Source organism: Crocodylus porosus, unplaced genomic scaffold (assembly GCF_001723895.1).
Source record: "Crocodylus porosus isolate Cpor-Errol unplaced genomic scaffold, CroPor_comp1, whole genome shotgun sequence".
Taxonomy (NCBI): domain Eukaryota; kingdom Metazoa; phylum Chordata; order Crocodylia; family Crocodylidae; genus Crocodylus; species Crocodylus porosus.
In genome coordinates, this window is record NW_017728886.1 from 256,206,951 (window position 1) to 256,227,632 (window position 20,682).

A 20,682-nucleotide genomic window follows, 5' to 3' on the forward strand; every position below is an offset into this window, starting at 1 on the left:
TAAATGGCTTATATATGTATCAGATTGTTTATAAGCCTCCAAAGTACTGCAAAGTGATTAGAATCCTACTGTAGTTGTGTTTTGTTCAATAATCTGGGTTAACTTCTGATTTCAACAAAATTATATTTTTATGAATTCTAGACCGCGAGTTTTTCTCATCTTCTACCTAAGAATAGGGAATTCTGTACTCAAAAGTGATAGTTACCTGAAGGCTAATATTTTTCAGAGTGAAAACAATTTTAATTTTCTTTTAGAAGGTTCAAAGTAGAAAACTGAATGCTGTCCATCCTATAGAATATTTATGTACTAAGGCTATGTGAGTCAGCAACTTTCACTCTCTACTCCCTGAAAAAAACGCTGCTCAAATTCTCCTTCTTTGACCGGGCCACCTCTTATGCATGTCTTAAAACAACTGCACAGAACAAAAAATCCACATAATCCCTTGTACCTTAACACTAATGTCTGACTGAAGAACGCTGAGAAGGTATTACGGACATTTCTGTTTTCTTTTCCCTATATTCCCCTCATTTGAGTCCCCCAGCATGCTTTGCAGCCCCATGCTGGGCTGTGCTGTCTGCTCCAGAGAGCAGAGCTGGCCCTGCCCCTCTGCTCCCTAGCTGGAGCTCACTGGCCCCCACAGGTAAACCCCAGCTGGGGTCCGGGGCCAGGGTGGAGGTTAACCTCCCCTTTCCCTGAGTATGGATCTGCCCTGCCCACTGTTGGCTGTGACTGTGAACTACAAATCCCAGAAGCACCTGGAAGCATGAAGAGGAAGTGATGAGCAACCCTGCAGAGTCTTGCCGCTGTAACAGTGGATTGCAAATCCCAGAGACCTCGAGGCAGCAGAAAGAGGAAGCAAACACACAGCCCATGCTGGGTATGTACCAGACAGCCATGTTCCAGCATTCCCTGGCTTCTGGCCTGAGCTACTGCAGGCATGGGGCTGCATTTCCTGAATCAAAAGTGAATGTCTGTTCATTTGCTTATTGGTTCAATCTTCACAGCTTAGACTAACCCACAAAGACTGAATCCATTCAGCCAGGGGCTTTTTGACTGCCTGTACTTTGCCCATAAGACAGTGCAGTTACCATCTTACAGTTGGTTCAATATCCTTTTTGAAATGAGCTGGTGATCTCCAAACACTTCAAGATTCTAATACTAAGCCATGTTTTCCTTAAAACTTTTATTTACGTCAATAGCACTTACAAGCCACAAAAATCAGAAAAATTAACATCACATCTGCTTTTGAACTTACAAATTAAAAAAAAAGAAGTTAAAGACATATATTATATAGTATGAATGTTTTGTAATTCAGGTACCTACCCATCACTCTTCTTTAAGAGATAACCTTTCTTCTCACTACCATACTCCTTATTTCCCTGAAGCTGATGCATACTGTATCCTCCTTGCCTGCTTTGGGAATCCTATGAAAGGGGGAAAAAACCCATAAAAAAAACCCCTTAAAACATGTAATAAATTCTGCTATTCTCTAAAACGTTACTCAGTTTGTTCCCATTCTTCCCCCTACCCTACCAATTTTACAAATTAACTGAAGGTTCAGAAAGCAAAGAGTTATAGGTAACATTTAACAGCTAGGCATGACCTCCTACATTAGCCAACCTTCCCTTTACTGAATATCCTCAACTCTTACAAATGTCACTGAGAATTCTGAGCATACTAAGAATATATGTAATGAAAACTAATGTCAGAGAATACTTTAATGAAAGGCTAATCTGAAATAACAAAAAGCAACTAAATTTCACATGCTTATAAGAAATATTCATCCTTAACATTAATATTCATCCTTAATTTTAAACCAGTTTAAAAATACACATTCTGTTAATGTTTTCTAATGAATGAAGCCATCTCAACATTTTAAATCTAATGAACTAAACAAGTATAAGATTTAAAGTGTTATCAAATTCACTAGAGAAATGAAGGCTCATTAAAACATTGACTTACTCTCCTAGACTTCAATCAGGAAAGGCAAAAGCAATATAGGAAAGAAAAAGCAAATAATTGAAAAACAGAATTATTTTTCTTCATAATATGCTTCTAAATTTATATTTTGCAGTCTCATCACCTAAAAAACAGTCTGTAACCCCCCTCACAAGTGATACCCAACACTGATAGGAAAAAACTACAAAATTGTTTAGTGACTTCATAGCCTTTGCTTACCAAGTAACAAGTTAATACTGTAAAATATTGTACCACATAATTTTGTTAATAATAAAGAACTGGAATACAAAATCATAACGAAAAGATAGAAATAGGATTATGAAATAATTTAAACTTATAAAAACAAACCATTTTTTGGCACTTCGCTGAGCACTTATTGGTGAGGGTTTTAAAAGCAAAAGCAATATAATTAAGAGTATAATTATGAAAATGATTCACATGAACATTATTTGTGTGTGAATATCATTGGTCTTGGTGACAATTACTAGGAGTAGAAATTACTAGTTGAAGTAAAAGATAGCAAGATCAGATTTTAAGATGTTAGTTATGCATCTTTTATACCCTGATTAAATATTGAAGGTTCTAAATAACTGTACTTCATCCTCCATAGATGGAAGGATGTATATTTAAATGGATACCACCAATTAGTTCTGGCTGAAGAATTATACATTATAAAAATCAATTTAAATTAAAAAATCATAATTTTTTTAAATAAAAATATTAGAAAAGTCTTTGTGAAAGTCAGGTACAGAAATAACAAGACAGAACCTCACACATGTACAGTACTGAAAACTGAAGGCATCTGACAATATAAAATTATTTCTTCACTCACAAACTTACATACTAAATTATTTTAACTACTATTCACCCCGTATTACTTCACTGCAACTTCACTCTTCTTCCTCAACCTGCTCTTACACAACAAATGCTCCTTCCCAGTGCTATTGCTAAGGGATGTCAACTGCAATATAGTATCAACTGGCAGAGGGAAATTTGGCACAGGATAAGAAAGCAGACAAAAGATTTCTAATGTGCACATCGTGCTTACTTATACCATTTTGGTGTAAAAGGCATCAACTGACACATTGTAAAACTTTAGTTATTGACCAGAAATCCTTGTTTTTTCTCTAAAATGCAAAATTCTCTGATAAACCCCCTCCCCAAAATATAAGTTCTTTCACAATTAAAATAAAACATCACTATATATAGGTATCAGTTGAACGGTATGTTTTACTGATATATTTACAGTAATAAAGCAATTTGGAAGTCTATCCGTGCCTCAATCATTACAAAATAAATTCTAAATACCTATATATTTTGGTGTTTGAGCTTGGTTTTTTTATCATGAAAAATTAGAGCTTCCTGCTCCCTTCGCTCATCAGGACATGGGTCCAGCTGCAGCTGAGCCCTACCGCTGCTCTCTGGCACTAAGCAACCCTGATATGCCAATGCCCCTCACTCCCCAACCACAGCCCACCCCCAGCCCTGCTAGCATGACCTGCAGGCAGAGCTGGCCTTAGGGGTGACCAGTGAGGGCAACTGTCCAAGACACCAGGGTGGGCAGAGTGTCATGGCATCTCAGGACAGGACACTGCCTCAGCTTGGGCTGCACTGGAAGAGGAGGCAACCCAGGGATGCCCCTCACTTGCATCCCCCTGCCCTACCAGAGGGGGCACCCAGCTGCCCCTACACCCAGGCCCCTTCCCCACAGTGTGTGAGGTGAGGGTGGGGGTGTGGAGAAGGGGGAGAGCCAATCACAGGCAATGTCACAAGTGATGTGTCCGGGAGGAAACGAGGGGCATTTGCCCTCCCAGATTTCTGCCCACAGCAGGGCACAGGGCTGCAGGCTGGCTGGACTGGCACTGGGCAGGAGCTGCCTCCTCAGCATATCAGGCAGGATCTGGTGGGGAAGGTCACAGCAGGACAGTGAGACTCATTGCTGCTGTTGCTGTGACCCCATGCCAGATGTGCTGCCATGGTGAGGTGTCCCTTGCCCGTCGCCGCAGTAGGAGGGGCACAAGCCTCTTCCTTTGCATCACTGGGTAGGGGGAACCTTACCTTGGCAGCCATGGTGGTACGGCTGATGCTGCCCCACTCCACCCCCCCCACCAGGTCCCACCCACTGGTCATGGAGGTGGCTTGCGCTCCGTACCAGTCCAACCAGGCTGCAGCCCTGTGCCCCATTCTGGGTGGAGGGAGCCATGTTCTCTCCCATACACCCAACGCACTGCCTCTGGTACCTGACCCCTCCCTAGAAGTGCACACAGTGGCCAGGAATTGGTGCCCCAACCTGACAAGCTTCCCACGGCTCCCCAACTGACCCCAGCTGACTTCCTGCCCTTTGGGTGGTAGGCTGGACTCGATCTTCCGAGGTCCCTTCCAGCCCTGATGTCTATGAAATCTATGAAACTGGGCCCTGTGGCTGCACATTCCCATTATAGCCCCAGGCACCATGCACTGAACCTGCTGGGCAGTGCCCAAGCCCCAGCCAACAACCCCACCTCACTCCCTCACTGTGCGGGTTTGGTGCAAGCCACCACCTCAGTCTGCCCACAAGCTGTGCCCCACCCCCTATGCATCACTTATGCCCACCCCCCCACCACCTCCCCCCAGCTTACCTGCAGGCAATTGCAGCAGCTGCTCTCTGCCATGCTGCCTGGGGCTGTTTCCTAGTCACGTGCATGTGCACCACACATGTAGTTCCCCTTGCCTCTGATCATTCTCCTCCTGCTCCCCTCAGCCCTAAGCAGCCCCTTGCAGGCTGGAACTCTGTCAGCCTACAAACGGAAATCCTCAGTTTCCTGCATTTTTCCCCTTTAAAGGAGAAAATCTGCATTTTTCCCCTTTAAAGGAGAAAATCTGCATTTTTCCGCAAGCAAATGGAAAACCGCGTCCCTGTTTACGACAGATTAAATGCCCAGCTCCCAGGCAGGATTAGAACCCTACTGTGCTAGAAACTGAGCAAACACCGTAAGAACAGCCACTGCTCCAAAACAGTATAAAGATATGATAGAACAATAAGCATAAATCAAAATGGATGGGATAAATTAGGAAAACAGAACTATTAAATATATTATTGTACAGACTAACTGCATCAGCAGTCAGACTGTTAGTCAAACTTTTAAAGAACCAGGATATAATAAATAAAACCAGTCCCAAATAGTGAAGAATTTCCACAATGGCTATGTTCTTCTATCCACGCACAGAACCTTTGTTGCGTTTACATTTCCTCTTCCACCACAGATCCTCTCGAAAGGTAGAATCGGTGAGAAATAGCACTCTGTGATAATAGAGGGTGGTGTGCTTTTTTTGGGTTACATTAGCATTTTTCAAAGTATAAGATGAGTGTTTTTCCCCACACAAGAAAGCTTAAACAAATAATTTATGCACAAAATTACAGAGGCCAGCTACAACAATTTAAAACAAAACATTATCAGTCATAAAGAAGACATTACTACTATAATGCCAGCACTCTCTACTAATTCTTTGTATTATGTATTACTAATTAATCTGGTAGGGAATAAATTTTATGAAGAATAAGTTCAATTAGAAAGATGGTCTGAACACATGAACTACTGCAAGGGTATGCGCATGAACACAAGGGTTAAGTACAGGCAATAAAAAAGTCCCGGGTGGAATCGGGTCAATCTACACAGCTTCATCTAAGCTGCGTTAAATGAACTGCTAAACATACTGGACTGACCTTCAGTTTTCAATTGGGAAATGCAGGGGGAGGCCTGCAATGTCCCTGGTCAAAAGGCAGGGGCACTAGAGCATGCCTCCCCGCCTGCTGGCCATTGGGAACCCAGCCAAGCAGGGCCATTCCCAACTCGCTGCCCTGCACACAGCCCCTAGCCCCCCGCTGTTCTTCTGCAAGGGGTTTAGGAGCCCCCAGCCCAGGGGCTGGCCCACCTGGTGGAAGCTTACATCCTGGGGGGTTTCCCAGCCCAGGGCAGCCCTGGGGAGAGGAGGGGAATTCCCACCCTCCTGCTTTCCCACAGCTGCTTGCCTCAGCCACTGCCACAGGGAGGAGGGAGAAGGAGACCTCTGGGTCAGTGCCTGCCTGTGCAGCCCAGTGTGGGGGTACAGGTAAGCCCCTGCCTTGCAGGACCTTCCTCCTCCCCAACCCAGAGTCCCCCAGCCAAAGCAGCTCTAGGAAGCAGAGGGGAATTGTCCACCCCCCCGACATGGCTGTTTGCCTCAGATACCTTTCCCCTCCCTCCTGCAGTAGTGGCCGAGGCAAGCAGCCGTGAGGAAGAGAGGAATTTCTCTAGCTATCTGGGGCTGCCTTGAGCAGGAGAGTAGCTGGTGCTGGGCCAGAGGTGGCAGCTGGCAGGAAGGAAGGGCTGGGGTGATGCCACCCCGCTGTGTGGCCTTTCCCTCCTCCTGTGCTTGGAGACCGGGCTAGGAGGACCTGGGGGTCCATTCACTTGCCCCATCCTACCAGGCTGACAGGTGCAAGCAGGATGCAGGGTAGGGAGCAGAGGCTCTACTGCCTCAACTCTGTAACAGGTGGGACGGGGCTGGCTCTGCTTTGCTGGAGCAGGCAGCACAGCCCATGGCTGCAAAGCAGCCTGGGAAGCTGGGGGACTGTGAGGTAACTTGAGTGAGGAGGGGATCCGAGACAGTTCCATAAGCTGGTTTAACCTAAATCAGTTAAATCCGATACTACATTCATCCGGGATTATCTTAAAACTGGGTTCATCCATTTTGAAACTGGTTTACATGTGCTGAACTTCTGTTCTGTTACAGGTTTAAATTGGTTTCTGATCACTAAAATCGATTTATGTGCAACTTATGTCCCTAGCCAAGATGTTAAGCAGATGCATTCAATGCTAAAATCTGCATAAAGGCACAGTCTCTTCTTTCACTAGAAGGATAATAGTTAGGGTACATGACCCTGAAAGTTTAAGGAAGTAGAAATGAGCTCCATTTTTGCTATTGTAAAATAATTTGGGAAAAGAAAAATAAATAATTTTGAGAATTATGACGCAACTATCAAAATGCTCATCAAGAATGATAGGCAGGCGGCAGGGACACAGCACCACCACCCACCGGCCCACACTGCTGCCACACCATGTCCAGCCGCATACAACCCTCCAACCCCCATGTGCCCCTCCAAACACACGCCCATAGACACACAGCCACATGCCACACCCATGCAGCCACACACTAGACCCACCCACCCAGCTGCACACCACACCCACCCAGCCACACACATCTACCCACCCAGCCACACGTGCTGCAGCTGGCATGTGCTGCCCACGCACCCCACACCCACTCCCTGCAGCCACATGCCGTGCCTCACCACGTGCCACACCAAGGCCACAAGCCACACACAAGTGTAGTTTCACCACCCCCACCCCCCGCATAGCAGAGCACACCCTGGTCCCCACTGCTTTGCCTTGTCCATCTGTAAGGCTCCAGGCGGTGCATGCGCGTTATGGACAGATAGACACACAGCCAGAAGTGCTATGGCTTTTATAATATTAGAATTCAAAATATTTTTGAATCTTTACAAACCCACTTGGACAATCCAAGTCGGTTCATACTTACCAATACTTTGATTAATATTTAAATTTGTTAATGAGAAAGTATTGCTGGGGGGGGAATGATCTTTAATCACATTTGAATAAATCAAATCAAGAATTTGCAGAAAAATGAAGTATTGGTGGTTAAACTGAGGATCTCTACTTTCAATGTAATTTAGTTAATCTGTGATGAATTCCTGCATGTTCCTTCAATATACATTTCAATCTATAACTAAAGACTTAGTTTGTGAAACATGTAAGTACAATACAGGATATTTAGATGTTTGCTTCATAAATCTTACACATCAGGCCTGTGAAATAGATCCAATTAAAAGAGAACAATAGAGCTCGTGAAGGAACACTACTGGTGAACTGAAATCTGTAAGTCTCTCTACACCCAGGGAATTTCTTCACTTCTTTTAAAATTATTAGGGACTAAAAAGTGTGAAAAAGAAAAGTTCTCCTTTTACAAGAATTTTTTTTAAATGATTTCCCTTGGTTGTAATATCCATTCAAACAGTTATCTCCCTGAAAACACTTAATTCTTCCATTATGGTAATTATCTCCCCAGGGCTCCCTGATTACCATACTTACACACGTACCATATGCACCTTTTTCCTCAAAAGCAATCCCAACAAAATGGGGGCAGGCATGTCTGAAATGGGGAAACTGATTTCCTGCTGGTAACAGTAGCAGCCTGCTTTGATTCCTACTCACAACACAAGTAGCATTTCATTTTAGGCAGCTAAGGGAGTCAATTGATTTAAAGGCTCCTTGTTCTTTACTCCACAGGTGTTAATGCCTGTCTTTCCTTTTAAATGGTTTTGATGTTCCACTAATTAAGCTAACTTTTCTTTTGGCAATTTAATTGTCTTTTAGTTACTCCTAGTCTCTCCTCTCCTTCAAAATCACAGATCCACCCATGGAAACCAATCTTAAACTACAGTTAGGGTTAAGCATGAAAGGGAGGGTGAGTGTGCTGATGATTAAACTTTGTTACTGATCTACGCAGCCTCAGTTCTGGAAAAAAAAAAATTTCTTTTTTCCGCAGTCTCAAAGATAAGGTGCACGTCTTATGTAGGAGTGTACAGCATGCATCAAAATATAGGATTTGACCTTCATCACCTTTTTCCTCTTACTTCAAGCCTATCAATTCATTTTTTTCCAAGCTGAAATTTAGTTTTAGGTGTAGTTCATCTTTTATTTAGGATGTTGGCATTGTTTATACAATAACTAGAGCACTTATATTGGAAGAACAGTGTTTGAAGTCCCCCAATATACATCTCTCTTATTCCAACATGGGTCTCCATGCACAAAAATGCAGTCAAATAACTAAAGGTGCTAATTACAAATGATTTTATTCTGGCTTTCGTTACTTTCCAGAAAATCCCTTATGAGTGAAATCTTGGGTTTCACTACCGTCAGTGACAGCTTTGCCACTGACTTCAAAGTACCACAGTTTCCATTAGGTTCACATAAAATATTCTTAATAGAAGAGGGATCTAAAGCAGGGGTGGGCAAAATGCAGCCTGTGGGCTGGATGCGGCCCACCAAGCCATTTTATCTGGCCCGTGGAGCCCCTAAAAAATTCAGAAAATTAATATTTAATCTGCCCCTGGTTGCCTGTCATGCAGCCCTCGATGGCTTTCCAAAGCTCAGTAAGTGGCCCTACTCCCAAAATAACTGTCCATCCCTGATCTAAAGAGTAGTCCACTATGTAATGAGTTCTAAATGTTAGATGTGTAATATCTAGTGGACCTATGACAAGTATATACAGGAGCACAGTTCCCTTAAAAGATATTATACTCTCCTTTTTTTCCTCTTTTATATATAAAGATAACATCACCTTACATACTATGAATTCAGAAAAGCAGTGCACATTTGTAGTACTATAAAAGACAGGATTATTAATGCTAACAAGTTACAAAAATCATCATAATTATTTCAGATTAACCAACAAGGAACTTTGAAAAAGTTTACATTTGAATATATATTTTCAGACAATGTTTGACTGAGCCCTCAATAGCAACAGTGAATATCTGTACAACCCTTTTCCATTAGAGTTTTTTTTTTATAAAATTCCTGACAAAATTATAGTAAAGCCATTAAACATTTTGTTACTTTGTCCTACTTGTAGTTAATAAGTAGAAAAGAATGCTTAAAAAATTTGTATTCAGTATAAAGACATGGGAAAGAATGACTCTCTCAACTTGAGTTCTTTATTATAAATGAACATTACACCTTGAATAAACCTGTAAGAAATTATATAGCAATCTACAGATACTACCTGAAGAATGACAATGTGTTACCTACAACATTAACAATATGAAGTATGTCAAAATAGGTTATTAATGTTCACTTTTTGATATTAGTAATAATTTGCAATCCCAGGATCCTCTTTTAGATATGAATCTTCATAAGCACCTTTTCAAATGCTATACATATAAAAATTATATAAACATATCCCTATTTTTACTACTCCACATATTTAACAACAAAGGTTTGAGAGCCTCTGCTTTTTATAATTTTATTTGCTATTATTGTTACTATTATTATGCTCCCTTTGTTTAGGAAAGAATTTGAACAGCACTTGACTTAAATTGTTTTTCCCTTTGTTTATTTTTAAATGTGTATGTCTACACACCAATTAAAATGGTAAGGTTGACTTAGATTGGGCAGTCAATAAGGGTGTGGACACATGAACATTTGGAGCCCTTTCTGAAGAGAAACATTTCAAAAGGGCAGCAGCTGGCATATTCTAATTGTTATGTGTGAACGAGCTGAGAAACAGAAATCCAGCAAACCCACTCTAACCAAGGATGAAGGATTACTAAAATTGGAGGAGGTTTGTGCATCTGTGTTGATTTCAGTTTTTCATATCTCTATTACAAAAAGTTTTCCCTGAGTTTCTGGAATCCTAAAATAATTGCTACTATAGTACGTAATTACTTTACTCAAGTCAATTCTAGCTGGTGGCCACATGAATTCATTTTCTGCATTTTACTATGGGAAATCAGCAAGAAGAGAAGAAAGCAAAAGGCTCCCATGTTTCTTTTGGAATATTTTTTTTTTTTTACTTACTGCAATACCCCCATGCAGAAACAGATTACATCCATATAAGCCTAACATTTTGAGAATTCAGAATTCATGTAGTTTCCATTCTACCTGAGATTCCTGCACACCAATTATTTACCTCTTTCTGATCAAGCTGGAGAGAGGATTTTATCAAGTCTCGGAGGGCAGTAAGCTGTTTCTTTTCTTCATCTTGTGTCTGTTTTATCTGTGAACAGAAAATATATACTATTACACATTTTAGTTCAGCTTTAATTTTTGTACTCAAACAAATATGTCCCCATTGAAGTTAATATAAATATAGAACAGCCTGTTCCTTTTGACTTATCCTCCGTGAAAATATAATTTCGAAAGACAGTCAAAAGTGCATATATAACTATATGAAAAATAAGACTCTCTAGACACTAAAAATAAATGGACAGCATGTCCTAGCTTGTTAAACATTAACTGCTCGTTAGAACTACTGCAGGCAAATTGGTCTCTAAAGTATCAATTAGAATCTCAAATAGGATGGACAAATAGTATAGCAAGAGAGGCAAGAGAGAAACATATTAATTCAGCCACAACCTACAAAGGCAAATGGGATTAGTGTGACTTCAGATCATGAAATATAAGAGTACTCCACTAAACGCGTGCTCTTATTCTCTATCACTTCTTGCTTTTCAATGAGAAGATCATTTGTATATTTGTGAGAGATTACAGTACACCATTAATTAATTAACCAAACATTGTGTTTCATGCAATTCCAAATGTAGTCTGTACTATAAATCAGTTTTTCACAAAAAAAAAAAATCAGAGTATTAGCTACAGTTACTACTATGATTAATACTTGATTCAAGAATATTCATCTTTGAACAGAACTTTTCATATTGCATGCTCAGAGCTTCTTTTAGCAGCTGAAAACTTTTTAATGTCAGTTTACTGACAGTACCTGGACTGAACTCACAAAAGGTACAACACGTTCCTTTAACCAAAACTATAAACGACTTCAATGTTTACTTACATTATATAAATCAGCAGCCAATTTTTCAATATATTGTTTCAGTTTATCAGCTGTTTTCAAGCCATCTTGGAAAAAACTATAGAAGGAAAATACTTGTGATATCAGCAATACATGAAATTTATATAACACTCCCCCCACTTAACATCGCAGATCATAAAAAAATTAAGCAAATTTACCCATTTTCCTACATGCAGAAGCAAAATATATTCCCATTTTATACATGGTTTCTTTTTTACTAAACTGTCTGAAACCATGTGAAAATCCACTTAGCTCTAATATTGTCTCAGATCTTTAAATTACTTTTTTCAATTTTGAATACTTTACTGTATCTTCACAAAAATAACTGTGCAGTACACTAAAACATATGCATTTATAATAAAGTTAAATCTTCAAAATCGTATGAAAGGCAAGTTTCATTTGGTTTTTGCCATTTCACGCTTTGGCATGTGAACTAACGACCTCTAAAAACATAACAATCATATGTTGACAGATACAGGCTTTTACAATATGGATAAATCTCATTAAGCTTTAGAAACCGTGTGTGATCACACAGACTGCCTACTGGATTCATAAATTCCACAGCAACACACAAGATACATGCACCCAACTTGTTTTTGTTAATGATGTATTTATTTTTAAATGCATGCTCCAGAAAGGTGACAATGACTCCCTTAACAATCCTGTTCTTCCTTTATCAGTTTTTTAAAGCATGTTTCCTGCCTGCTGGCTACCTAATCATTTCTTTTCTATCCTATTTTTATTTACCTTTGGAGTTTTCCACAAGTTGTTGTTCCACCTGCTATTCAGCTCTGCTGTGTCTGCTTCTCTCCCAGAGGCCTAACAAAGGGTACTGTGATACCTGAAATCTTGCCTACCTCTAATCCCAACCATGCAGCTGGTCCAACTAAAGATGTTACCCACAAGAATTCTTGCTGCTCACATATTTCTTAGACCATTATAGCAACATCACCTCAGCACTAAAGGGTTTCAAGATTTTTAAATAAAAGTAAATAGTCACTATAATATTTAAGTTGTTTTCAAATGGCAACAATATTAATGAAAATAAGCAATGAATTACTGAATGTAAATTTAAGATAAACATTAATAAATAATAACTACATAATAAAGCCAAATGGGACTGTTCATCATCTCACATGTCATCCTGCAGGAAACCTCTGAATTAATTTTTGTTTGAACTAGTGCATATATTTTAAGAAAATATGCATCTTGATTAAAAAATGTCCAGTGAAGAAAAAACCACTAGTCTAGCTACTGAAGTTTAAGAATTCATTTGACTAAATTAATCCAGTTTCAAATAGTTAATTTTCTTGGGGATTTTTTCCCCCAAATGAAATTCAAAGAGATGAGCATCTAGCCCTTCTTACATAGAGGGCATCAAACAGAACAGACAGAGCTATCCAACCAAAGTGTGCTTGGAATAAACAATATTTGGATTTCAGACAATTATTAGAGATAACCAAGTATTGCTGATTTTTCATCATTAGGTTTATTCTACAAAAATGTCTTACATGCAACAGTTGCACACTGCTAAAAGTAAAAGCCAATATCAAGTCAAAGTAGCAGAGAGGTAGAGAAATGTAATTTGAACAGTAGCAGTTAAAAAGCCAAGACACTGTACTTACTTGCACTGTGCATGATAATACTTGATAAGATTCTGTAGAAGGTCCACACCTTTTTTTGTCTTGATTTCATTGACCTTAATGAGATACTGCAGAAGAAAAAATAAACATGTGGTTTGTAAGTAAGCATTAGGTACTCCCTTACAGTCAAGCAGTAAAATTGTTAGTTCAAATCTGTTTAATTAAGTTAATAATTACTCTCTATGGTTACCTCGTTGGTGATTTATAGTGTTGAAAGAACACAATGATCAACACCTGGGCATGCAAAATTAATTAGAAAAACTGTCAAAATGAGTTTATTTGGCCTTTATAAAATAAATGTGCCATGAGTTCAAGAAACTTACTTCCTCTCATCTGCCTTTTCATACTATTACAGTTGTTATTTTCTCTAAAAACAAACAACTCTCCCTGGAAAAACTTAAAATATACAAGATCAGTTAAATATACTAAGTTACCAGTAAATACTTGAGAGGACTATAGAAAACTACCATTTGTAGATGCAATATCACAGTCAACTATCAGCTTAATAAGCATCGCTGTGGAGCAATAACATGCAAGCTCTCCAGCCCCACGGGCCAGATGAGTAGCATGGCGTCAGTCCACAGGCCAGGTCCAGCACAATGCCGCTTGGTCCATGAGTAAAATCCAGCGTGCCAGCATGACCCAGTGTGTCAGATCCGGCCATGGTGTGACTCTGCACACTGGTCGTGCTAAACCTGGTGTACTAAACCATGGTGCTAAACCATGGTGTAACCCTGTGCACCAGATGTGGCCACAGAACGACTGTGAACTGGTACAAATCTGGTACTCAGGGTTGTCTCGGTCTTGCAGGTCTAGAAATTTGGCAGCAGTGGAAATGTTAGTTGCTACGGTTCTGGGACCAATCAACACTGATGCTACTCCTCCACTCCAAATTTCCAGACCCAAGGGGAGCCCCACAGGCTAGACAGCATCTCTATAGGCTGCATCCAGCCCAGAGGCTGGTAGTTGAATAACACTGCTGTAGTCTTTACCAAACAGTTCCTATCTGAGGAAAAACAAAATAAGAAAACACATCTTGGATGGCAACGCTTGGCACTTGAAAACCAAAAATAATATTTCTCCTGCATCTTGGCCTAAGATACTTTGTTAACTAAACCAGTGGTTCTCAACCCGTGGCCTGCATGCAGCCCAATCAGCACACTGCTGTAGCCCATGCGACAACCTGTTAAAAAAAAAGTAAAGACGTTTGACAGTATAGAGATTAGAGGTATTACAAAATAATGATTTGTATTGCACTACTGTCAGATACAAAACATTTTTTAAATGGATACACAGGAAATAAGTTGCGTAGGTGCAGCCCACATAATATACTGAGAGCTGCAAGTGTGGCCCACTATGGCAAAAAGGTTGAGAACCACTGGTCTAAACAGGAGTAAAACTCATAACTAAATGAAGTCATATCTTGCATAGGATTGCTAGGACAAGACTGTTTAATATAGTGCTACCACTTGCCAGCCAGATCTATTTTCCCACCATGCTGCCCAGAATGTTTCATCACCTCTTTTTATTATGACCCAAAGGACAGTTCAAATTAAAGTGAGTCAGAATTTAATGGTGAACGTTGTTTCTTACTTCACACATCTGGAGCTGAAATAACCGCCTTTCCTTCTCCATTTCTTCTGCTATCTCAGCTCCTGTTATCTCTGTTCTTATCATCCCATGCTGTTTTGCATGCTCTCTTTTTTCCTTTTCAATTTTTGTACTGTAATTATAATCAAATATATATTTAAGGAACTTATTTATTCTTATACAATGAAGCAATTTTTTTTTTTTTTACTACAAATACTGCATGTATGGTAGAAAAAACTCCATCCATGAAGACAAAGCACTTCTATATTATTTTAAGGTTGCAGCAATATAATAAAAACATTTAAGTTGACCTTTCATCTTTTCTTTATCTTGCTATATGTCTTAGTTTACATGTACACTAAATGCTGTGGCCTGTTATTAACTAGCCTTTTTAGTTATACAAAGTATACAAACATAGGTTTCTTTTCCTGTGTGACATGGTAAAAGGGATGGGACAAGTGGTTCTGCATTCCCAGTTATGCATTCTAAGCCCTGTAGAGGTTAGAAATTCACGATCAGCCAGTGGATAATATATGAAACTGCTGTCTCCAGACCTAGTCCTGTAAATGTATGACATGACAACTACTGATTCCTTTCTACAGGGAAAAAAATATTCCAAGACAAAAATATAAAGGGCTAAAACTACAGACTGGTAATATGCATCCTGACTTACACTCTAAGGCAAACCAAGAGGACAAATCTCAGTGCTCCTCTTCGGTAATTTTATGCAGTAAATTTACTCTATTTGTATTCAAACAAAGGCTGCATACACGCATTCAAATGACCTGGAATTTCCCTGAGTTTGTTCTCCTGGAAGGAAAAACTTATCTGTGGAGTAGCCTGAACAGACATTCAAATGCTTAGTCCCTGAAAAGCAGACTTTGCAGTGCTGATGCTGAGCACCAAGAGTCCCTGTATACACACTGCAGCATGCTATGCAGGCTCTCTCAGTCTGCCTGGCACCAGATGGCAGCAAGGCACAAGGTAGACTTGATTGGTTGCCCAGACTACCTGCATCTTCCCATAACACGATACAGGATTGTGAAGATGGTGTGTTCACAGTTCTTGGCTTGCTTGGGTTGAATAGCCAAGTCCAGTGAGTGACAGTGTCTCGAGGGAAGATGGAGCAAAGGCCCCTGGAATGCTGAAGGACTGTACTGTGGTTCCATCCCCTCTGGAGAAACTCTCCAAAGAGTAATTTAACCTTGGTTGTTCACAGGTTATAGACTCAAAGACATTAGGGCCGAAAGGGACCTCAGAAGATCATTGAGTCCAGCCCCCCACCCCAGGGGCCGAAGTCAGCAGGGATCATAGGATCCCAGCAAGATAAGCATCCAACTGTCTCTTGAAGGTGTTCAAAGTAGTTGCTTGAACCACCTCTGGTGGCAGTCTATTCCAAACCTTGGGGGCTCGGACAGTAAAGAAGTTGTTCCTTATGTCCAGCCTGAAACAGTCATGGAGGAGTTTGTGACCATTCGACCTTGTCATCCCTTGGGGCACTCTGGTGAACAGACGTTCCCCCCAGGTCCTGGTGAGCACCCCTGAAACTTATAGGCAGTCACCAGGTCACCCCCTGAACCTGCGCTTTTCCAGGTTGAAGAGTCCCATGACTCTCAGCCTCTCATCATAAGGTCAGTTTTCCTGACCTCTGATCATGCGCGTAGCTCTCCTCTGGACTCTCGCAAGCTTCTCCACATCCTTTTTGAATTGTGGAACCCAAAACTGGATGCAGTACTCCAGCTGCAGCCTCACCAAAGCCAAGTACAAAGGGAGAACGACGTCCTGGGATTTGCTTGAGAACCATCTATGGATGCAAGCCAGCGTTTTGCTCGCTTTACTAGCCGCAGCATCGCATTGCAGGCTCATGTTCATCTTGTGGCCAATCATGACCCCTAAGTCCCCTTCATCTGTAGTGCTAGCCAGCATAGCACTGCTGAGTCTATAAGCATGCTGCAGGTTTTTCCTCCCAAGGTGGAGAGCCTTGCATTTTTCAGTGTTAAACACCATCAGGTTCTTGTCTGCCTTCTGAGCCTGTCAAGGTCTGCCTGGATGACCCTCCTGTCCTCAGGTGTGGATGATTTACCCCAGAGTTTAGTGTCGTCAGCAAACTTGGCCAGTCCGCTTCTGACACCAATGTCTATGTCATTAATGAAGATCTTAAAGAGTATAGGCCCAAGGACAGAGCCTTGAGGAACCCCACTGGTCACAGCGCACCATGATGATTGGCTTCCATCAACTTCTGGGTCCTACCGCGGAGCTAATTCCCCAGCCAGTGGATTGTGGTGGGGCCCAGGCCACAGTTAGCCAGTTTTGCCAAGTGGTGATCATAGGATACCAGACTAAAGACTTTTCTGAAGTCAAGATATATGACATCAATCTCTTCTCCCTTGTCCAGGTGATAGGTCACCTGGTCATAAAAGGAAATGAGATTGGTCAAGCAAGACCTACCCACAACAAACCCGTGATGGCTATCCCTCAGGATGTTGCCATCAGCCAGTCTGTTAAGAATAATCTTTGATAATCTTTTCTAGGATCTTCCCTGGGATAGAGGTCAGGCTGACGGGCCTGTAATTTGCCGGATCCACCTTCCTCCCTTTCCTGAAGATAGGCACTACATTGGCCTTCTTCCAATCTTTGGGCACTTCACCAGCGTACCAGGAGTTCTCAAATATCTGTGCCAGGGGCTGAGCTATGATTCTAGCCAGCTCCTGATTTTTCTCCTAAGGCAGCCATTTTTGCTCTTGGAGAAAACCTTCGTACACTCATGTTTTCTCCTGGGACAGCAGTGTTCTGCTGCGTTTCTTCTCAAATTGTTCCCTCATCTCCTAGCACTTTTAAAACTGACATTAGCTGTATTTTGGAAACCTTTAAAATATGTCTGGAAAAGCGTTGTGTATTTATTGAGATGGTGCCTTGCAAAAACAAAGAACATTTTGCTTTCTATTTTCTGAAGTTCAGAACTTCAATGATGAGGGACCACTTTCCACTTGTTCAGTTACCTCTGCAAAAAAACCCTAGACCTTAAATTGTGGCAAATGCCTATATTTTTATTTGCATATACATAACTTGATATATTCCTTTTTTCTCCCTTTTTTTAAGCTAGGTAGGGTGTTAGTTAGTAGACTAGAACATTTTGCGGTTCTAATTCTGGTTCCGATCTTTATTTTTTCTTTGGGCAAATTACTTAAACTGTGTTTTTTCTTTAAAATGTCAATTCACATAAGGTTCTTGTTTTGTCTGAGTTAATATGCATAAAGTTATTTACATTATAGGAAAAAAAATGTTTTGCAACAAGAAAGCTATTCTTCTGGTCAGTCTCGTAAATCCAGTCTAAAAGCAGATTGGCAATCTGGGTTCCGTTTGTCTTGTACATCATCAAAAAATTCCTATGCACAGGTATCACAGGAACCAACCACCCAATCCTAATATACAGTCAACTATTCCATTGACAATATACAGACTAGACAGCTACTGAGAATATCCAGTGAGAAACAGCCACCACTGACTGCAGAACTACTGGAAGTATGTAGATGTGACCAAACACACCAGAACCAAATTTGGTATTTTTACCTGAACTTTAATCCTTCACTTATTCACCTGGAAGATGCAGGTATTCACTTACTAGACTATAATGATTTAATACTCATTATGATATTGAAACATACTACTTAACTGCCAAGATTAGGTATTTATCACTTATAGGTCACAATAACTTAATGGTGTGTCTAGAGTTGTAACCTTTTCTTTAAGGGCTGATTCTTGTTTATATATAAGCAACAAATAGTGACCCAAAGTAAATATAATAAATAGAGTAAACAAGAAAGTACACAGTTTAACATGAAACAATAAATAAGGTTTCCAATGCTTCCTTAAAATGTATTTATATTAAAATATGAATCCTCTCACACAGAAGCTGTCAATAAAAATCACCATTACTTACTATTCAAAATTATTTTAAAATACTTTAACCTATCAAGTTAAATAATTGACTTTTATTGTCTACAGTCACACTCAGTTAGAATCACTGAATTTTGAATATAACACTCTACAACCAATGCCAGTACAGCATTCCAGTCCTTCCTTGAATACACTGTAACAGATTATCAGAAGCTTAAGTGAGTGGCTGATTTGTGCACAGAGATGGATGATAAAGCTACTGCCACTCACGGCTTTGCAGCACTTGAAATTATCAGACCGAGTTTTCTGAAAGCTTAAGTGGAGTTATGTTTGCAAAATATTCAATATTATTTTTACAATTAATTTAAATTAAAAAAAGAATATTTTCAAACAAAAAAAATTGTTACTATGAACATTTGGAAACATCGCTTTTGATTAAAAAAAAATCAAAACAAAATCATTGCTCCTTTGTAGTTAGGCAAACTTATGTAACGTTACAAGTTGCTGATGACTATGGAGTAATACAAGCTATTTACATTTTTTTTCTCATTAAGACTTGTTCCACAAGTTCGCAAAAAAATTATGACATCTGTAATGACTAGACTCATTTGCATAGGTGATAGTGTGAATATACATCTTCCAACTTCAAAACAACAGTTAAAATTGGGATATCCAGGGCTTAAAGAGCAACAAAGCATCTTCATGCCAGAGAACAGAGGCATACCCTTTAACTTCTATGGAACACTTAAAATTGGGAATTTCTGTCAACACTGAGGAAATATGCTTAACACGATGTGCATGGTATTGAGAGAACACCCTTCTGTAATCCTTCATGTTTACCGACTTACCCATGGTAAATTACACATTCCTGAATCAAACTGAATATCTAGGCATAGTAGGGACCTGCTAAATAATTCCGACTCATCTACAAAAACTAAGATAAATGGCAAACATCTTCAGGATAACTTAATCATCAAAGTTATAACATGAAATGTCTAATCTTCAATGTTATAAAAAAAGTTTGCTTATCTGTATGAATTATAACAAATGAGAAATGCTTACAATTTGGTCTCATAATCCTTCCAGGCTTTGTCAAATGGCTTTTTAAGATCCTAAAGAAACAGAAAATGCACATGAAATATGTTTACATTTTTAATTAAATGTTTAAAATTAATATAATTTCAAAGTCATGAACAGCATTTCAAAAATCTCTCTTTCAGACCATACCAAATAGCATTTTAAAGTCTCTCCTTTCGAATCTTTTTAAGTATTCCTTTCCCATATATCTTAAGACATACATTCATAATTAATTTTAGTGGACATGTATGGAATTTTATTCATGCACACTTCAATTTAATTCCAAGCAAATATGAGGGGGTACAACACAGCCTAGTGACATGGAAAGTAAAGCAAACACCCAGGCAACTCTGAGTTTCCTTTCCAGGACTGAACACTTACCCCTTTAACTCCTTTCAAGTCTCCTTTCAAAAGAGAATCCAAAGTGAAGATAACATTGTGGCTTAAACCCTGCAGCTAAAAATAAAAAGCACCATTTGAACTTAGAGCAACCTATAAATATTACAATCTATACAAGTTATTGCAAACACATTTTATTTCATTACCTTGTAGCTACACTCACTACAAACACGTTCCAAAACAGCAGTAAAATCAAATACATAAAATGTTAATCCTCATGCATTTGCATGGCAAAAGAAGCATTAAAATATGATAGTAAACTTATAGACATGTAGGAGAATATGAAAAGTGAAATTAAAAATAACCCAAAACTGGTGCATAAGGAAAATTCAGAAAACAGTATGTAACTTATAGTTTCCCCACTCGGCAATTACTTGGGGAATGATTTAGATCAGGGGTGGGCAATTATTTCGGCTGAAGGGCTACTTAACAAGTTCTGGTGAGATGTTGAGGGCTACAAGTATACACCCCTTGTCAAACTGTTACACCCTGA

General features: G+C 39.8%; 1 protein-coding gene across 1 annotated transcript in view; it reads right to left on the minus strand.

Moving 5' to 3' along the window:
* ASAP1 (ArfGAP with SH3 domain, ankyrin repeat and PH domain 1) overlaps nt 1–20,682 on the minus strand; it is a 291,905-nt gene that overhangs the window by 90,762 nt on the left and 180,461 nt on the right. The window contains exons 6-12 of the mRNA XM_019552858.1: nt 20,172–20,246; nt 19,776–19,825; nt 14,820–14,949; nt 13,209–13,294; nt 11,566–11,641; nt 10,684–10,770; nt 1,324–1,424 (exon numbers count right to left, since the gene is read on the minus strand). Coding sequence (XP_019408403.1) covers nt 1,324–1,424; nt 10,684–10,770; nt 11,566–11,641; nt 13,209–13,294; nt 14,820–14,949; nt 19,776–19,825; nt 20,172–20,246 — 605 coding nt within the window. The remainder of the gene's footprint in view (nt 1–1,323; nt 1,425–10,683; nt 10,771–11,565; nt 11,642–13,208; nt 13,295–14,819; nt 14,950–19,775; nt 19,826–20,171; nt 20,247–20,682) is intronic.